The 20,597-nt window shown below is 37.5% G+C and overlaps 1 protein-coding gene across 2 annotated transcripts; it reads right to left on the bottom strand.

Annotated features, from left to right (window-relative positions):
- Positions 1–464: 464 nt before the first annotated feature.
- Positions 465–20,590, bottom strand: LOC111341379 (uncharacterized). Of its 2 annotated transcripts, none has more exons than XM_088733752.1 (20): positions 15,796–15,917; positions 15,011–15,096; positions 13,910–14,464; positions 13,062–13,364; positions 12,303–12,632; positions 11,754–12,038; positions 11,224–11,532; positions 10,440–10,739; positions 9,540–9,830; positions 8,370–8,675; positions 6,701–7,042; positions 6,439–6,565; positions 5,907–6,106; positions 5,485–5,669; positions 4,996–5,076; positions 4,194–4,421; positions 3,687–3,898; positions 2,935–2,975; positions 2,484–2,580; positions 465–1,954 (listed from the first exon to the last, which is right to left on the bottom strand). In XM_088733752.1, exons 1-20 carry the CDS (start codon positions 15,882–15,884, stop codon positions 1,750–1,752), a joined length of 4,572 nt encoding a protein of 1,523 aa, XP_088589878.1. In that variant the 5' UTR covers positions 15,885–15,917; the 3' UTR covers positions 465–1,749. The 2 variants fall into 2 exon arrangements, with proteins under 2 accessions (XP_088589878.1, XP_088589879.1); XM_088733753.1 differs by lacking the exon at positions 15,796–15,917 and adding an exon at positions 17,364–20,590 and having other exon boundaries at positions 466–1,954.
- Between the last annotated feature and the right edge of the window lie 7 nt (positions 20,591–20,597).

Raw genomic sequence — 20,597 nt, 5'->3', positions numbered from 1 at the left:
CCGTTGCACACAATAATTTGGGGGTTAAAACGGGAAGTGAAGCAGTCACGAAGGCGACGCCGAGAAAAACATTAACGAAAAGTGACCTTCATCTAAATTTAAGAATAATTAATAAAATGATTAAAATAAAATAGTGATTAGTTATGCTCTGGGAGATAACACCCTTTTCATAGTTTCGCCATGAAAAAAATTAGCGAAAGCTATTGCCGTTGTGGTATTGCTGAAGACGCTTAATAAAACATTTTCTAATTGCCTCATTGTCGTCTTTCGCTAAATTGCGCCTTTCATTCAAGAGAAAGAGCGCGGAAATTCCCTTTCTTTTGTGCCTGACTTGTCAAATGTCATAATGAACACGAACAGTGTGTACACTATTAAACAACAGAACACTACTGTATAGTACTGCACTGTTGGTCCGTTTCGCATTTGTCTTTGGTCAGCTGTTGACATTTGTTGGCTAGATCGGGGTATCTATCTATGTTTGGGCATTTTATTGTGCTCGCTATATCGAGGTTCTGTGGCATACATTTTACTGTAATTTAGCTGGGCTGCAAAGTATCGTTCGTTATACCGAGGACGTATTTAGAGAGAGGTTTGTTAAATAGAGGTTTCTTTGCATTGAACAACGAGTACATGCAAACGAGTACATGCAAACGGGCAAGGTTCCGAGCTTTAATAGTGTTTGAAAATGTGAGTGGACCTGTCAGAAGAGACAGAGGTGTTGTGAAAGCGGAAGAAAGCGGAAGAAAATTTGCATACCACGCAAATCAACACAAACCTACACTCACACTTTCAGCTTTGTATCTTTGTGCGTTAATCTATTTTTATTAAATTGTGTATGTAAACCATAGCAATTTCTAGGTGCTTCTCAGAGTGATATGAACTCAACTAACAATTTTCAACTTATTTTTTCAACTAAAAAATGTTTTCGAATGAGGAATGTCTTATAATATGTTTTTAGGGCTCAATTTCGATGTTTTTCGGGTTTTGCACCAGGAGACATTAAATTTGCTGGAATTTAACGAGGACATTCAACACATTTTACAGATTTACTAAAATCACATGTTATGGGGCGAACTGGGATATTTTGGGGTAAAAGGATATTCTCCAAATTAATCTTGCCGGAGATGCATCCTAAACCCTTAATCAAGGATGTTAGTCTTTTTGTAGTGTAGCGACCTGATTTGAAGCGCTTAGGCGCCCTCGGCCTTTGGTATCCCCGATGGACTGCCAGCCCGAATATGCATGAAAAATTTCATAAAAACTGCCAGGGGAAATAAAAGATCGAAAGAGGGTACTGCTCAGAACCGTTCTTGCCAAAAAAAACCTTCAGTGAATTCAAACTTTAGATGTTTGGCGCCTTTGATTTGATAACAACGATGATGTGATAACAACGATGGTAACAACAGATAACAACAGATCTTAGGACGTGAGTCACAGGTCTCACTGCGCTTAAATCTTTCCCCGGCAAAACTACTTGACTCACGTGTCTGCAGGATCAAAAAGCTCTATGTCACATGAGCCGCAAGAGGGTGTTCAGGGATGGCAGTTAGACGGAAGAAGAGGAAAGGAGATTTATGTCGGGTGGCTTACTTCATCAAAACTTCACTCCTTTTCATCCCTCTGCTCAACTACTACGTTATTTTGGACAGCTAAAACTTCTATTTTGGCCCGCAAAATACGCCCCAGTTCTCGACAAGGTAATAATAAAGTAGACTAAGCTAGTGTTGTCAGCCATCATGTGCTGTAAAGTTAGAGTTTTACATCGTCATTCTCATCTTCCGAGTCTTCAGCCTCTGAATCCTGCACCTGATAATAATCTTTTGACTCGTCCACTTGGTTAAAATCAAAGTATTCAACGTCTTGATGCATCAGTTCTTCCAGTCTTCCAACCATCTCTTGAAAACTAGGTCGTTCGTCTTGGTCTTGTTTCCAACAGTCCAAAATCAAAGAGTAACTGAGGTTAAAAAGAAAAGGAAAAATGAATAACTCTTATCAAAAGGTCTAATGATCTCCAAACCTCAGCACTCCATGTATAATTTTCCTCTGAGTCACCAGATTTAGGAGATCAGGGAACTTAGTCTGCTTGAGGACGGTAGTTTGTGTTTTCAAGCTCCAGATTCAGCGCAGCGAATATTCGGTCGCCATATTGGACGGGTGGAGGAAATGGGACGAGTTACAAAGCGAGGGGGGAGAAAAAGATCTTGCACCCATCCAATACGGCGATCGAATATTCGCCGCGCTGAATCCCGCGCTGAATCCCGCGCTGAATCCCGCGCTTGAAAACATAAACTATCTATTGCAAGCTGGCCAGATGAAGCTGAACTGAAATCAAATCCTAAATTTAGAATAAAAGACTATGTTAGCGTAAGAATATTGGGTGATTAGCTTGCAATGTGTCACAACAGGTTTACAATATGAGAGGAATTTTGACACGTGATTAAATTCACCAGGAAATGAATTAATCTCATTAACAATCAACCTACACTTGATCTGAGCACAAATCAGGTTTTTCCATGCGGTAGCCTGTCTTCAAGCGTCTCATGAGCTCTGTGTTGGTTAACAGGGGATATGGAGAGCCTCCTAGACCCAAAATAACACACATTAAGAGTTACTAAACCAAATAATTACAGCGTTTTGGAAAGTTGTTATCCGTGGATATCCTGACCTTGCAATATTCCAGTAGAACCCAAAATTCAAATTATACAGGCTTTGAAAGCCGTTTAAGAAAAAATGATAGATATTTGGGGATTGGCAGATGGCAAAATATTAAAAAGTTGAAAATTTATCATCTCAGGAATCTCCAGTTAATTTATTTTGTTGAATTATGATATCCATTATGGCGCAAAATTGGAAAAGATCGGATTCTGACTTTACGAGATCCCTGTCATGTAGTCTGTGCGTTTTGATTGCTATTGTCATCTAAAGTTAATTTACCGACAGTTGCAATTTCCCACATGACTACTCCGTACGACCAACTGTAAAAATAAAGAAAAAGAATAAATCTATGAAGTTAGATCAAATTTATGAGTTGGAGGATAACCATATAATATAATAAATTGAACGCACTGCGCCAAATTTCGCACTCGCCCGGATCTTGTCTCCGTTCGGCCGTAAATCGCCAAAAATACACCTGTAGTGCAGGTTATATCAATAGCAGTGTCAGAGAATCAATCATTCACCTCTGGGTCCCTTCAGCGGCCATAGAAGAAAGCAATTCACTGACACATCTTAATCATAATTACTAATATGATCATCATCCTCATCATCACTATTATTATGTCGCAGAGAAATCAACTGAATGCTACATTCTAATCAGGCAGCACAGGGCGAAAACCGTAACCTGTGCGCCATGGAGTAAAAAATAAATGTACATTCACTAATCCTAAAAAGCTTTTCCGTTATCTCTACGGTCCTCCTTCTAAAAGGAATTCAAACTGCTACCTTGAAAGTCCGGGCAATATTCAGCGTGCCCGAGAGCACTGCCCTCTGCATCTTTCTTTATTATTATTATTATTATTATTATTATTATTATTATTATTATTATAATTATTACTATTATTATGACTGAAATTTTTTTCACTATCATCTTGGTCGTGATCATCAACTGCTATCATTGGTTTGTTGTCGCTGTCATTACATTACTTATAGTTTCGTTAAGCAACTGGAAAAGGATTAAAGTTACTTACACATCACTTTTTGACGTAAATATCTGCTTGTAAAGTGACTCAGGCGCCATCCATTTGATTGGTAGCTTTGAATGCTTTTTTACCTCATACAGTTCGTGGTACATTTCTCGCATTAGACCAAAATCCGCGATCTTGAGCCGTTTACCGTGTCCGACTAAAATGTTTCGCGCCGCTAGATCTCTATGGACGAGCCCCTTTCCGGAGAGGTAGGCCTAACCAATGGGATAGTAAAAATAATTTGTTGATTTCTCGAAGGGGAGGAGACCCTTCTCGGGAATATGCATGAAATTGAGAACCTTAATAGAACAATGTTTCCTATGCAGAATTTCCTCAACAACACTGAGTTTCGATAATCTTCCTCATCAAAGAAGTTTGTCTGTTTTTTAATTTGGTCTTAGAATTACTGATTAGTACCCAAATGAAGTGTCAAGGCTAAATTATTAAAGCCAAAGAACATTGGACAAGCACTTTAGTCTCGGGACATCTGTGTAAACATTTATACCTTACCATGCCTTTTGCAATCTGCCAAGCTAAGGAAAGGAGATCAGCTGGAACAAATGACTCGCAATCATCACTGCACTCCTCGTCTTTCTTCTCCGTCAAAATGTCACCCCCTGGAAGCTCAATAGAGAAAACCACCTGAGGAGTTTCAGCTTCAGTAGCTTGCAATGTGTCATCAGGGGAAGGGACAGAGTTGCATGCCTCCAGTTTGTTCTCGTCACTTACGTCACGGACCTGATCGAAGAAGAGGGTTCTTAAAATTAGATTATGGAACACCATAATGGAACGCAATATTCAATTACTTGAAACGTCTTTTAATTTCGGGTGAATACCTTTCACAGAGAGAGAAAAATCCTTCAACTTACAATATTACAACTTAATTACAAGGAAGTAACCTTTGATTATCCTCAAGGACGAGTTCGTCAAAACTCAAAAGCGCAGTATGTTTAGATCTGCTTTAATTTTTCTATCCTTATCCTTTTAGATTTTTATTCAATCGCTATCCTTTCATAAAACGTTTTAGAATTACGGTGTTTTTTACCATTCTCCCCTGTCGGTGGACGCTTATTCTATCTCTAGAACTATATTGTTTTTTCCGTTCTCCTCTTTCGGTGGACGCTTATTCTTTGTTTGTTGTAAGCTCGCGGTTGCGCAACATGATTCTCTTCGCCTTTATATCTTTCTTTGTTAAACAGATATAAACATGAATCGCAGTTCGGTATCATTTTGGGGGAATCCATTAGAAGCCTCCTCAGTGCCTTACTAATCAATAGCTGGTTCCAAGTGTATTTCTGTTTTTCATGTTTACCTCTTCTGCAGTTGATTTGAGATTCCTGTTTTCGGCGTAAAAACTAGTTCCTCCAGGCTCACTGTTAGAGGAACTGTTAATCTGTAAGAACAAGATTTAGTAATGATTTATCTCGATTTACATCTTATTTTACTTGCTTTTCCTCTTATTTTGGTCAAATGTGTGACGGAAAGGAATAAAATAAAAAAGTTCAGTCTGTTCTTTGCGTTGGAGCAAAGTTTCTTATTATGGTCACCCCCATAAGTGGATTCTTTTCGCTGAGCTATTAAATACCTGGCATCAATGATTGATATTTTGTAGTTATTAACTTTCGAAAGCAATCGGAGAACGTCTAGTGTGCAAATATAAAAGAGAATGGCTGAGCAGAATACGAGATTCTGACCGCGGTGTTGTCATACGGCAAAGTAACTTGGACGAGATGCAGGCAGTAACTAGGTAATTCGGTAGAGACTGGTGTTCATTTGTGGTTTTTTTCTTTCTCAGACTTACTTGAACTCTTTTTCTTCTCAACCATTGAAGCAAGTCTCCATGGGCTACATACTCGATCATCAGAAGAAAAGGTTTAGTTGTAGTCCAACAGCCGAGGAAACTCAACACATTCTGGTGTTTTCCCACTTGCTTCATGAGCTCAATCTCTTCTAAAAATTCCCTTCTTTGCTCCTCATTAGCGTTTTCTGTATTGCATAGGCAATCAAGTGTTTATTAGATTAGGAATATTATTTTAGAAATTCACATAACAAATATGCATCATTTTAATTTTGAGTAGTTTTATGGTAATGATCAAGAATAAGGATTTTTGTTTTCAAATCGTATTGTGAATTCTTCCAATTGTCTTCGTTAAGCATAAGGTAAAACCAAAGCATACAAACAAAAAAAAATTAACATAACATAATTCCGTTGATAATTCGTACCATGTAATTCTTTCACTGCTACATTCGTTGACTGCCTATTTCGTCCACAAAATACTTCATCGCTTGCAAAAAAATCCAAACTATTCTTAAGTATAGCTTTGTGAACTTTTCCAAAAGCTCCTTCATCCAGTGCCTCGAGGAATTCTGTTCTAATTGGATGGATTTCGCACAGCTCCAAAACCTGAATATCGTCGGCAGTTCTGCATTAGAAAGAATAAAATTTGGTTGAAAGAGATGTTATAGTTATGATAAAACTGGTAACTTACTAGCTCCTCGTTTAGAGAAATCTGTTATGTTCTTAGCAGTTGAAGAATACTTGGAGCTAGAATTACTTCATTGATTCTGTTGCATTATAACGTTCATGTATGATTGACACTTCCTCATACGGTCCATGTGCTTCAATGATCGGTTGTTGAATGTGAGTGAATCTGTCGAAAGGAACTTTAATGTTCTAGAAAAAACTTCACCGTTTTTAATGTTGGTCATTACGTTTCACTTAGCTATGGGTTTTAGAAGCTGTAATAACGTGTACCTTTTTGTAAGTTTAGTCGCCCGATTCTTATGGAAATACCAAACACCAATGACCAGCAGGATGACCACCAAAAACCCCAAACAGGCCATTAGTACTCTTACAAGATTACTGGTCAGCAGTGAAGAATCTATAAAGTAAACGAACTCGATTATGATCATCACAGCATTTTTAAACTTTTCCTGCAAAATATACATCGCTTTTCCTCTCGCATTCTCAATTTATTGCATAACTTATTCTATCTTCAGTGAATTCATATCCAGACCTGGTGGGTGTTGTGCCGTAATCTTCTGCTCAAACTGAGACTGTACACCTTTTGTAGTTGCCGACTGTCTCATAGAATTGTCACTTCCTCCTAGCTCATTCCAAGCTCTGACCTGAAACTCATAAGTCGTGGTGCAATTTAGCATAATGGTAACTTGATTGACTGTGACGTCGGTAATATTTATCATAGTCCACTCGATGGCATCAGGAGGTGCGCCTATTTGTTTGTAGCTGATTGTGTAGAAAAGTATTGGGCAGTCTTTTGATAGAGCCTTGGTCCACGTGAGGGTCACATTACATCCTGACACTTTCCGTTCAACTATTACAGGTGGGTGAGGCTGGTCTGCAAATTTGAAAAGAAGAGTTATGAACATTAATATGATGCTTTTAATATTGACATAATCGTCCAAAATTACTTATGATGCCATTATGCATAAGATAAGCAGAGTTCTTTTTTTAAATTAAGGGTAATTCTAAAAATAACAAAGAGAAAGTATCTCGTCAGAACAGACACATACAGTCGAGGCTTTGCAGATAAGTGTTATCCTTTTGTAAGATCTTAGCGTGCGGAATGTATTCAATCATTAATTGGGGTGTCTCTTCTGTGTTGTTGCTGTTTCTCGTTGTCCATTGACTGTTTTTTCACCGGTTAGTTAGCTTCTGTTGTTCTCCATATTGCATGCTTTTGTTCATTATTTTTTATTTCGCAACTATTGGCGGCAATTACACTTTCAGTTAGTTGTTCTCGCATGCATTAATTTTTAGTTTTTCGTGCGTATATAAACTTAGCTTTTTCTGTTCAGGGCGCTTTTTCTTTTTCGGTAGTCGCGCTAGTCGCAGTTAGCTTTCAAACAGCTCCTGTACTCTTCATTTCGTCTTCGGAAAGTGTTTTTTCGTCAAGCGCAGCTTTGCAGTAATCGTAACGATGTAAGTATTGTCGTTTCAAGTTGGCTCAGCGTTGTAATTTTGTATTTATTTATTACTTTTAAGTTTCAACCTACATCGTTCACCGTCAATAAATCGCCTTTTTTTTATCAGTAATTGTGGCGTTGAGAAGTTACGATTGCTGCAGTCACAAATGGATCATTGTCTTCATAAAGCAAATGAATTACATTGACAACTTCATATGAATGCCGACAATGATTCACTAGCGAAATTCTTGATACGTTGAATGGCATACAAACAGATTACTTCATGGTTGGTATTCGGCTTTTGATTGGTCTATGCGATATTTTTCATAGTTGAGAAAAATCGTCTGACCAATAGCATTGCTTCTCATCTAAGACAGACAATTTTTATTCAGTGAGTTTGCACAGAGTACATCTCAATACTTATCTAAGAAACCCAGTCCAACATTTACGATGGAGCTTACTGGGTTATTGCGATCCATTTCACTGGGTTTGAAATGGTGATGAGCGATACCAAAAGGAAGGCAATGAACAAAATGAACAATTAATTTATATGTTTTTCGAAATCACTCCTTCCTCGTAAATTACGCTTTAGATTCGTGTTCAACCCACGGTTAGAAATTCTCTTCTTCCTTCTTAAATGAAAAAAGATCCATAACTGTTTAAGACATTGCTGTTATTTGATTGGTGATGTAGTAAACGAGTTTAGCCTTTATTTAAATCAGAATTTATTATTGAGTTATGATGAATATTGCTCCATACCTGCTCCTTTTGTAGAAATTTTTAATACGTTGGATGGCAAACTGTATCCGATGATATTTCTTGCCAGCACTCTCACATCATAATTTGAATATTGTGTCAAGTCAGTAAACAGACATGACATTGGATTTAAAGTGCTGAAAAATGTGCAGTTGATCCAAGATCCTTCAGACCCTGTCCTTTTAATCTGAGGTATATAACCAGTCACTGGATCTCCAAGTGCCTCTCGAGTAGGTGGACTCCATGATGCGTTAATGATGTTGCACTGTCCAAGAATTGGCTGATGCAGGGTTGGTTTATACGGCACATCTGTAAATATAGTAGACATTAGGCATTGAGAAAAATTTTCAAGGCCGGGTTAAATGTGTGAAAGATTTGTGAAAGGAATGATCTTCAGGCCTTCATTACTTTGAATACTTCCTTTGTGGAAAAAAGGCAATACACATTTAATCAGAATATTCGGGCCAGTATAAGAGCGTAAACGTAATGGAAACATGTGACTTGTGACGTGGCAACATCCGGGACAGTTACAAGAGAATTGTTGTTGTAGTTTTTGGAAAACAAGAAACAAGAAATATATTCTTCTAGAAACGTTAGTTATTAAGAGTTCTTTGTGGTTCTTGGAGTATGGGTAACACCAGTAGTTATAAATAAGTAGATTATAGCCATTTAAATATAGGTAATTTACTAGTGATTAGGGTAATAGTAAAACAGAAACCAAATTAATGGAAAAAAAGTTCCCCGAGCAAAAATAGGCTCCATGCGTGACTTATCAAATTAGACAAATTTTTCAGCGTGGGAAGGCCGGCTAGATTTCCACGAGTATATCCAAAAACAAACAACAACCAGCCTAGCTATGCACGAGATTGAATTTTTCTATTTTCCTTCGAGACAAGTATTTTCCAACAAGGGAGAGTTTGCACCATGGGATGGAAATAGGTTGCATCTATGTGATAGTCCGCAACAACGAAGAATTCACTTGTATGACTATGTATGACCAGAATGATTAGTATTCTATCTCAGCGCAGACAAAGAGAAATCATCATGCTACTGAGAACGTAAGAATTATCACTAGAGGAAGCTCGAAGGTCTAAAGTAGCCTCCCAATTTACATCCTGGCGAAAGTTTCAAATACAGACTTTGGTTTCTTATTGATCGCGATAATTTAAATACCTTGTGCTGTTCTAGGTTCCCAAGCCTCGCTGCATTTACTTCGTCCCAGTTTGTTCCAAACAAAAATCCTGATCTCGTATTTCTTGCTATACTGAAGATGCAGTTCATAACTTGTAATTCCCGTAACGTTTAATTGCTTCCAGCTCTCCGTAGTTGGTTCTGTCTCTCTATAATAAATAGAGTACATGGTGATGTTGCAATAATGGTGTTTGGGTGCAGTCCACTTTACGGTGACATTTCTTCCAGAAATTGTACAGTTGTCGTACAGAATCGTCGGTGAATCAGGAGGACCTGCAACAAAATTGAACAAACTGGCTTATTTTAGGAGAGAAAAACACTTACAGTTACAAACTCCAGCTCTCCTACGATAATAAAACTACCTTTAATAGAGTGTTGATAATATTACCTAAACTATCGTCATTTACAGTCGAACCTCGATTATCCTGACGTAAGAGGACCGGACTAAATAGTCCGTACTGATAATCGAGAGTCCGGATAATCGAAAATTATGAATGTTAATCACCAAAGAGTGGAATGCGTTTCATGTAAATAAAACTGACCCTTATACGCAACAGAGAAAATACCAATAGCAGACCTTGTTATCATTTCCTGATAGGTATTAACTTAAATCGTGTACAGGTGTAAGCTGCGTTTAAAGCGTTTAAGATATTGAAAGTGTAGAAAAGAACGGAACGACTAAACCGTGCTAATAAAAGATTATATAAACAATTGCATCTTTGGAAAAATCAGTGTGCCCTTTAAACAATTGCTCTGAGGCTTGAATTCGTTCAGCTGATCTGGATCGACCACCAGTAGTGATTTATCAATTAGGAGAAAGAATGAAGCACCGAACAAGATCTCCAGGCTTCCTGTTTTACCCGCAGTAAACTTATTACTTACCCACTTTTTCTGTGTTGTATGTCCTGTTCGTCCAGTCACTCGAACCCTTCTGGTTCACAGCTCTTACACGAACATCGTAAGCCTTCTCACTTAGTAAACCATCGAACGAGCAGGAATCATTAACATTTGAAAGGAAATCTGTGCAGTTATACCACTTCGGACTATTTTTTTCTCTTATCTGCGCTTGGAAACTAGTTATTGGACCCCCACCAGAGTCTGAAGATGATGGATTCCACGAGACTTTTATTGAACCACATTGCTTTCGTTCGATATCTGTTATCGACGGTGTAAACGGGAATCCTAATAACATATCCATGATTAGTTAAATACTGATATGCAATAATTCATTTCTCAATTCATAGGAATCGTCAAAGTGCATTGCATTGCTTTGTCTAATCTTTTAATATGGTGCCTCGATCAAAGTAACCTGTACTCAACTTGTAATCGGACTCGGGATGATTTTTTTGTTTAACATTCCAGTCAATTTAATGATGGAGACACAAGGGTAGTTCTTCACGTATATCCACGTAAACATATAGCTGTTACACATACCACCACTCTTTCCTTTGTCACTCATTGCAGATGCTTAATTTAAACTTTTCTTTTCTTTACTTGAAAATGATACAACGATGATACCCCAGCGATGATGCCATCATGTATGAGTGTATTTATTTAAACAACAGCAATAACAACAACAATATGAAAAATAAAAACAAGAGTAGGATGAGAAATTTAATTTCAATCAATGGACATTTTCAATTATTGATGAGATCCGTATCTTTACCTTCTTCAGTAAGTACTGACAACACAGAGCTCTCACTGTAATCGTTATGTCCCATTTGATTCCAGGCCATAACTATGATTTCGTATTTCTGGGCACAAGCCAACCAGAGACGATATTTAGAAACATTTGACCCGTTAAGAGTCTTCACAATCCATACGCTACTATTGGCCGACAACCTTTCTGTAGAAGACTCCCTGTAGTAAATCGTGAACTTAGTGACTGAGCAGCTGTGGTTTACGGTTGTGTCCCATGAGAGCTCAGCACTGCAACCACATGGTTTCGCATAGACGTTCAACGCGGCTGGTACATCTGTGATACAATTTACACGGTTAAATAGATATTAGTACGGGCCAAATATTTATTATAGCTTCTGATGGTGCACATTGACACGGTTGTCGTACGCGGCACCATTTTTGTTGTAAATGCGTCATAAGCTGTTTCACTCTGATCCCAATGGCGATTACAAACCTTTGCCTTCAGAAGATAAATATGTCTTGGCAAAGATATTTTCAATGGTGTTAATTTCTCACCTGCAGTCGTCGTTAGCTGTTCTTTTGCGCAGAGACCAAATCCGTTTAAGTCTCTTGCTCGAACATTTACTTCATAGACTGTATTAATCTCAAGTCCATCAAACTCGAGAGAACGATTTTCGCCAGAGAGATGAAATACACGCTTAGATTCTTCATGGATTGATCTCAAGGTAACTTGGTAACCACTAATTTTACTCTCAAGCAAAAGTGGAGGATTCCACTGCAGCTTTATAGCACGTCCACACTTGTGTGATTCCGCCATGAAAATTTCCGGTGGTGGTGCCACTGATAAATGCAACAAAGCGCTTAACGATGACGTGGATATCAAAATAGGAAAAACAACAACTGTAACAACACATTGACAAGTTTTAACAATTAACATCAAAATGCCGCCTTATATGATAATGATATTGGCAGTTAAAGAAGAGCTTTTGATGGGATCTAATCTCAGTTTCGCTGCAGCCAATTTCTTCAAGGTTGTGAAGTAGAGACTGTGAAACAATATCGAGGACGTAGTTGTATCCTTATGAAAATAAAGAAAAGGCTTACCAAAGGAATGAAAAGATATTTCTCTCTCTGCAAGTGTGATGTTAAACTGTAGTATTACACAGGTGTATTGTCCAAAATCTTCTTTGGAAACGTTGTTGATATCAAGAATGGCATATCCTCTCGACAGCTGACATACGTTGAGAGGCTGAGAATGAATAAACACTTTGTGCTTTGTTGTGTTCTCTATTTCTCGGCCTTGAAACTTCCACTGCCAGTGGTAAGAATGCAGCTGTTGATAATCCAGACCTTCAACTTGACATCTCAATGTAACTCTTGAGTTTGATTGAAATGCCTCGTATTTTGCAGTTAGCGTAATGACAACTGGTGGACCTTTGGAACACAATTTAAACATTACTGATTGCCCCTGAAGTAAGATTAGTTTCTCCTAAAAATATCTGCTGATTATGCAAAAGCTGACTTTTAGTCTATAACCTTCAACGTGCAAATAGAATTGGCATCTTTGGATTAAGTAAGGAATTTAATCTGAGTTTCTTTAAAGTAACTAATGCTTTAACTCCTCCTCATAATAGTGGTTGAAGCCCCCCCCCCCGCTCCCTCTTTCTCACTCTTTCTAGATTAGAACGGTCATCCCGGCCGTACTAGGAGTCAATGAAGGAAAACGCAAGAGTTTTGAAGCTGGTAAGCAAGTTTTGTGGAAGTGTAAAATAAGTTTTAGAGTTCGCGTAATTTTTTCTTTCTCAACTTATTATTACTAATGAGGTCAAAAAAAGGAAGGTTAAACTCGAAATAGTTCCTTACAGCTAATTGATGATATTTCGATATTACGCCTTGTTACTTTGAACTTGTTTGCAGCTTCGCAAGTAAATTCTCCAACATGCTGAGGGTTTATTTTAGAGAGGTGAAGCGACAAAGTGATTGATTCTTTGGTAGCTGATTCCTTGAGATGAATTGTTTCGTTAAGATCTCCATCGTTGACTTGCCTGCCGTCAATCAGCCAGTTGATTGTTGGAAGAGGCCAGCCTGATGCAATGCAGTTTATTTCGGCATTTCTTCCAGCGAAAAACCAATTTCGATGCTCATTAAAACGAACAGAAGGATTATCTGTCGACAAAGTCACAATTGTTTTAAATCATGTCCTCAGTGGAAAACGTGTTGTCTAAATACTAGAAAAAATACAATTATAATTGAAATGTAGCGTGATACCTTTCTAAACTAAGTCGCAAAAGACCAGCGGCGTAATATTTACGCCGCTGGTCTTTTTGAAAGAAACCATTGCAAAAAGAATGAATTATCATATAAAGCGATCTGATTGGCCAATTGAATGCTTTTCTGGCGAAGAAAGGATAAAAAACTTAGTCATCCTGTGTGGATTTTAATCCTGTCGAGAAAGCATATTTAATTCACGAACAGTAATGGTTAACAACAGAAGCTACGGTAATTTACGTTTTTTTAACAGCCGTGGCAAGTTAAAGGCAAATAATTTCATCGAAAAGCTTTTCAACGTATATCTATATAAACCCATCCTGGCCCTTGAAATCGGTTAAAGCAATAAAACAGTTCTGAAAGAAAATACAGAGATAAATTCTATTAATTTTATTTCCAAGAAAATACAGAGATAAATTCTATACATTTTATTTCCAGCTTACCAATGGCTCGAAGGATCATATTCACCAAATCGTCTACATGATCATCTAAAGTGTATAAGCTCTTCTCAATAATTAAGTCTTCTTCTCTCTCTACGATGCTCTTAAGAATATCATCTTGAGCGTATCTACCAAATCCGACGGCAAAAATTCGAACACCTTTTTGCCTTAGTGCATTCACAGGTGCAACAGGTGAATTTGAAGAGTGCGCATAAACTCCGTCTGAAAGTACAATTGTAATCTTAGAAACGTTCCGGTTAGGATTCGTGAACACTTCTGACGATACTTTATTCAAAGGTAATTTCAAAAGTGAATAACCTCTTTCGAAGCGTAGAAAATCCTTTCCAGATTGTATAAATAGATTCAAATCATATATAAACTGCACACGGCCACCGCTTGATGATACTAATGATATACTGAGTTTGGCAACGTCTGCAGCGATTTTTTCCACAACCTTCCTTACGATTTGTTCTTGTCTAAGATAATTTCTTCTGCCAACACTTCCACTGGTATCCACGACGATTGCTATCTCTACTCCATCAGGGTAATTGGTCTCTTCTGTAAACAATCAGATAAAGAAGAAAAGTATTTTGGCTTGCTGAATCGGGCTGTTAGAGTTGAACACCAGTACAAGGGTTTGGACAGAAAAGGAGGATATGGCCTATGTTTCAAGTTGGCAATGGTACAGAGGTGCTTTGAGTGCGTAGGAGAGAAAGTGAGAGGTCATGTATTGTCATATTTTGGCCTTTTAAAAAGCTACACCACGATGTATTAAGTCATTTTAGTGGTGTAAAAATATCTGAATGACAGGATAAAATCTACAGTTAAATAGGCAAAGGACGTAGAATAGGTTGAGACGTGAGAGGTATGATCGATCGGGGAACTGAGCAAAGATAATGGTAAATGAATTAATCAACGATGAACTAATTTGAATGAAAGAAAGAAATTTGCCTCGGTCTCCAGTAAAAAATCCATATGATTTCCGAACCGTCTCAATATATATGTTTAGATTGAAATATGGCGACATTTTTGTTCCGTATATCCAGAAATTTTGTTTCTTTACGAATAACTCTTTCCTACTGTCGTTATAATATAATTCTGTACCTGCCACTGAAGATGCAAGTTGAGAGCAAAGAAAGCACAGCAGGACGGTGATAAGAACTGCCTCTATCTTTAACAAAGATATCATCCTGAAACGCAAATCGTTTTAAAATCAGTTTTTCGTCAAAAGCGTGATAAATAGTACTGGCTTCATTGGTTTTCGTTTGATGCCAATTTCTTGAAAACATTTCACAGATAAATTCTGTCAGTAAGTGCTGATGAGCACGTGATTTCGAGTGCAATTTCATATCCGTATAAATAAGCAAGAATAGAGGTTTCACTCTAACAAAATTGTATGGGCTTGTAAGTCAGCGGAATGCAATCTGCAGCCTAAAAAAATTAAAAAAATACAATAATCCATGAAAGTAAACGTCAGTATTATCCATGATTTTGACATTTTTACTTAGACATTTGCCCATACCAAAACGGTGAAACTGCCTGTAAGGTTTTACCCTCTTATACCTGCTTCGAGGAGCGAAACTCTCTGTCTCTTACTATGAAATATTGTAACATCTTTCATTTACATGTCTGCCTTGTAGATACGTTTCCAAAGTGCTCCGTTCTATTCATCAAATATTTTTATAATATGTTAGTTCCACAACGATTAAACAGTGCAGAGAATTTTTTCTTTATCCTTTTTCTCACGTTCGAAATTTTCGAAAATTCAACTTGTACTTTAGTTAAAGCATACGAAAGTGGGAAACGAGTTACCATTCACATTGAAGAGAATGACCCGTTTTCATATATCTTCCCTGACTAAGCCAGTCTATTAAAGGTGTTCTACTTACTGCAGGTTAAGGGCGTGTACAAGCTGATATTTCTCATTTCCTAGCTCCCATATTCGATGCATTTGAGTCATACATGACATTTTAGGCATTACTAGCTCTAAAGGGCGCACAGGAAGTTTTCTGATTTTTTTTAAAGCCACATAGGAAGTTTTATAATTTTGTAATTAGCCTTTTTCATTTTTGCGGTACTTACGGCTGGTGCAGGTGATTTAGATGGTATCTCTGTGATACAATCGTCTTAAGGATTTTTCTGAGTAGCAAGATGCACGCAAGTAACATATCGCGTCAGTAAAATTCAACTCATTTGAATCGATCAATAAGCGCACCTATAACATGGAACTATTAAACTAAAACAAAGTTTTTATAAAAAAAAAAGGTTTTTGAAATTAGCCTAAACCCTAAATTTGAACTATAAAAATGAAACAAAGATTTTTTTAAAAGAAAAAAGGTCGGACAAATCACTATTCTTCTATCGTTTTATGACTAAGAGGTTCTCTATATCCAATGCCAACCAACACAAAACTCAATCAGACATGAGACACTTGAAAACCAGTTACCGCATGGAAAAACCTGATTTGTATTCAAATCAAGTGTACGTTGTTATTATTACTAAAATCACTCCTTTCCGTGTTACCTTTAATTTTTGGACTTTATTCAGAACTTTTGACAATAAAAAGTCAAAGATAAAAAATGACGTTACGACCATACATTGGTGATTTTCAAGTGAATGGTAAAGCTGAAGCAATGAATATAGCCATATATGCATGTAAAAGGTATAAAATATTTAGTAGGGTTAAACGGACAATAAAAGCATATAAAGGGATGAAAATAATTATAAGCTAATTAAAAACCTTAGCACGAGCGATTGAGCTTTGAGAGCGGTCTTAGTTCTTGAATAAAAAACTTTTCGTAGATTAGGAACTCAAATTTGTTCATGCACTTCTCTACTCAGAACGCAAGCAAACTGTGCATTTGTAAACATATTTAAATAGCAAAAGGATCGTTATTTTTAGCACCAGTTCGGTCCTGAGCTTGACGGCTTTCTTATTAAACGAGATAAAGGTCGATGTAAGCAGGGATTTTCCTTCGTTTTTGTTTATTGTTTGTTGCATGTTCTTTTCTTCTGTTTCTCTTTGATTCTGGATTTTTGGAAACAAGACTTGGATGCAAGGCCGAGTTCAGTTCCAAGAGCATGTAAGAGGACCGAAATTAAAGAACTGATGCTTTGATTTTGACAACGTTGACGACTCAAAATATTATTATCAAGTGCAGGTCAGAACTAAGAATGAACACTCGTCCTGCCTCGCTAAGAAGTACAGTCCTTGTAGATATTTTTCCAAAGTGCTCCGTTCTATTCATCAAATATTTCAATACTATAATCGCTCCACAACGATTAAACAGGGCAGAGAAGTTTTTCTTCAACCTTTTCTCACGTCGAAAGTTTCGAAAATTCAACTTGCACTTTAGTCAAATCACACGAGTTACCATTTACACGAACATTAAAGAGAATGACCCGTTTTTCTATATTTTTCCTGGCTAAGCCAGTTCATCAAAGGTTTTCTACTTACTGTAGGTTAAAGGCGTTTACAAGCTGATAATTCTTATTTCCTGGTTCTCGTATTCGATGCATTTGAGTCATACATGACACTCTAGGCAGTAACAGCTTTCAAGAAACGTACTCAAGAAGTTTTGGCAACACGACCCACAACTCATATTTGGCCCCTTTCATCTTTGCGGCACTGACTGGAGGTGCAGGTGGTTTAGATGATATCTCTGTAATGCTGAATACCACTGAGATATTTCTCTCAAAAAGGCGGCATACACGTGACGTTCCCAGAAGACGTCCTTACCCAATCTATTAAATTATTTTGTAAAAAACGGGAGGGATTTTAGTGTCGGATTTCAAAGGCAACACGTCGATTATGAAAAAGTGATGTGTAAATGGTCGTGTAAATTAGAACTAAACTTTAATTTCTTGTGGTTTTTATTAGTTATATATTAAAAGGCTACCTATAGATTTTAATTTGCTAGAAAGGTCCAGCTAATCAATTACATGCGCCTCGCGTTGGAGGCATAGGGAGTTAATTTTTAAACAGGTTAACGTAAAAGTAAAAGCTTTAATGGCCATTTTATCTAATAGGGAACCGCGACGGAAAACTTTTCGGTCTTACACTTTTAGTTGACTAAAACGAGTAAGCGTAAAGCTCTATTGGCATCGTTACATTTCGATAGCGATAGCGAGATGATGCTACGTGGAGAAAAGAAATATTTAATGAACAAATTAGAAGCCCTGCACCTGCCCCTTAAAACTTTATTCAAATTTGCTTTGCTAAACAAAAGCGTAAAATCGCCAATTTTTTTTTCCAATCAGAGATGGAGAACCCCGACAGAAAAATGTTCGATATTTCACTTTTAAGTTGACTTTGTCTTTGCATGTTAGTCTGAAGAAAGCAATGGCGCCTTTTGAGAAGCTAAGCGCCTTATGTAAGCCTCTCTCTGAATTCATGAGTCTGTTTTACTTTCACCTATGTGTCGCTGTCATGTCTACTTAAAGCTCCTTCGTCGGCTACCTTGTAAATAGCAATAAAGCAAGTAAATGAAAAAAAAATTACATTTATTTGCATGATCTTTTTAGTATTTTGTTTTTCCTTTTTCTTTGTAAGAGTTACAAAGAAGTATATGAATACCTCAGTTATTAATAAAATAATCACAGAATAAGGCTTTCTAAAAACGATAATGATCATGGTAAAATAATACTCAGCAGGATGACAATTTCTCGGAATTAACATTTATTTTGTAACAATAGACTTTCCAGCCGTTCATGGAGGCCCTGAACCTGGCCTTCTTCGTTATTATGAGTTCTGGGGCTGTAATGGACGCAAGAAACCAAGCAACAAACAAAAAGGATCACAAAGCCAAGAGGACTGAAGGCTTGATTTAGCAGCAAACGTATTTATTACTCAAATCTTTTGTAGGAATTGCTATGTCTATGCAACCTGAGTTCTAAACCTTTAAGAGGCGGTACACCACTTGCAATTGAAAATGTAATTCTTTTACACACCTGTATAGTATATACATCGGAAATATACTAAGATTTGCACCCCTTTTTGACTCTTAAATGTCCGACAGTTAATTCACTTGTCATGCTGAAGTCTCTGGGTTCAAATATCATTTCTGCACACGAACGTCTGCTCAACAGAACTTCCAACCCTTTTAGAGTCCATATAGCAGTGATGGATACACATCATTAACTTTATAGAACACTTGAAGTGTATGTCAGACTAAAGAAAGTGTATAAATGAATGAATAAATGAAATATTTTTTTTAAAACACGGTAAAAATATCAGTATGGCAATAGAAAACAAAGAAGAAATTCATCTTAAGTAAAATTTTCGATTAACTGGTTTACATATTTTCCGTGTGGGAGCCCTATACAGAGAGCCATTTATCAATTCTTCTCTTGAAGATGCGTGGAGGTTTTGTAGTGCGAATATCCTCAGGAAGATCGTTCCAAAGAGAAGCTCCCCTATAACTGAAGCTACGCTCCAGGAAGTCAGTTCTTGGTTTCGACAAGTTCAATTTTTGGCTTGCACCACGACGATCAAAGGACAAGGTTCTCGGAGTGAACATGTTACAAAGATAATTTGGGGCGAGCCTATTAACGCATTTATACATTAAATTTGGCGTTTGCGTCGTCCTTCTCCAAAAGGAGGCCAATTCTTGTTTACTTTGAGTGGTAGTAGGGACCTTAAGCAACCACGACGGCGACGGCAACGAGGACGTGGAAAAACAAGAGATCTAATTGGCAGAACAATAGCTCAGCACGTGCGCTTTGAAACTTTGTACATTTCTTAGCCTTCCTATGCAAAAAAACAATGTGAAATCGCCAAAATTTGCGTCGTCTGCGAACCGAAACCGCGACGGCAAATTATTTTAATTTTGATTTGGAACTCAACGCTACTTTTACACGTCATGCTGAAGTTGAGCTGTGGCGCCATATGAGACAGTAAGCTCCTGCAGCCATGTTTGAAATTCTAACTAAGATTAGAAACTCATTTTTTAATCGGAGTCTTCCTGGGCGTTGCCGTCCTGACTGCTTAAGGTCCCTATTACCGCATTGCACGCAATAATTTGGGAGTTAAAACGGGAAGTGAAGCAGTCATGAAGGCGCCGCCGAGAAAAACATCAACGAAAAGTGACCTTACATTCATCTAAATTTAAGAATAATTAATAAAATGATTAAAATAAAATCGTGATTAGTTGTGCACTGGGAGATAACACCCTTTTGATAATTTTGCCATGAAAAAAATTAGCGAAAGATATTGCCGTTGGGGTATTGCTAATCGAGACGCTTAATCAAAACATTTTTCTAATTGCCTCATCTCGTCTTTCGTTAAATTGCGCCTTTCATTCAAGAGAAAGAGCGCGGAAATTCCCTCACTTTTGTGCCTGACTTGTCAAATGTCATAATGAACACGAACAGTGTGTACAGTATTAAACAACAGAACACTACTATATAGTACTGCACTGTTGGTCTATTTCGCATTTGTCTTTGGTCAGGTGTTGACATTTGTTGGTTAGATCGGGGTATCTATCTATGTTGGGGCTTCTGGATTGTGTTCGTTACATCGAGGTTCTGTGGCATACATTTTACTGCAATTTAGCTGGGCTGCAAAGTATCGTTCGTTATACTGAGGACTTATTTATATAGTGGTTTGTTAAATTGAGGTTTCTCTGCATTGAACAACGAGTACATGCAAACGAGTACATGCATACGAGAACATGCACACGAGTACATGCAA

This window comes from Stylophora pistillata, chromosome 9 (genome assembly GCF_964205215.1).
Source record: "Stylophora pistillata chromosome 9, jaStyPist1.2, whole genome shotgun sequence".
NCBI lineage: Eukaryota > Metazoa > Cnidaria > Anthozoa > Scleractinia > Pocilloporidae > Stylophora > Stylophora pistillata.
Note: the sequence above shows the minus strand (reverse complement) of the source record. Positions and strands in the feature narration are given on the sequence as shown.

Bases quoted from the DNA above. Each gene is read 5' to 3' on its own strand.
- LOC111341379 (XM_088733752.1), bottom strand. From the start codon at position 15,884: ATGCCTAAAATGTCATGTATGACTCAAATGCATCGAATATGGGAGCTA. The intron at 14,465-15,010 runs GTACAGAATTAT...GATTGTTTACAG, and splicing joins ACTTGCATCTTCAGTGGCAG to AAGAGACCAATTACCCTGAT. The intron at 5,670-5,906 runs GTACGAATTATC...TATGCAATACAG, and splicing joins AGCAGTGAAAGAATTACATG to AAAACGCTAATGAGGAGCAA.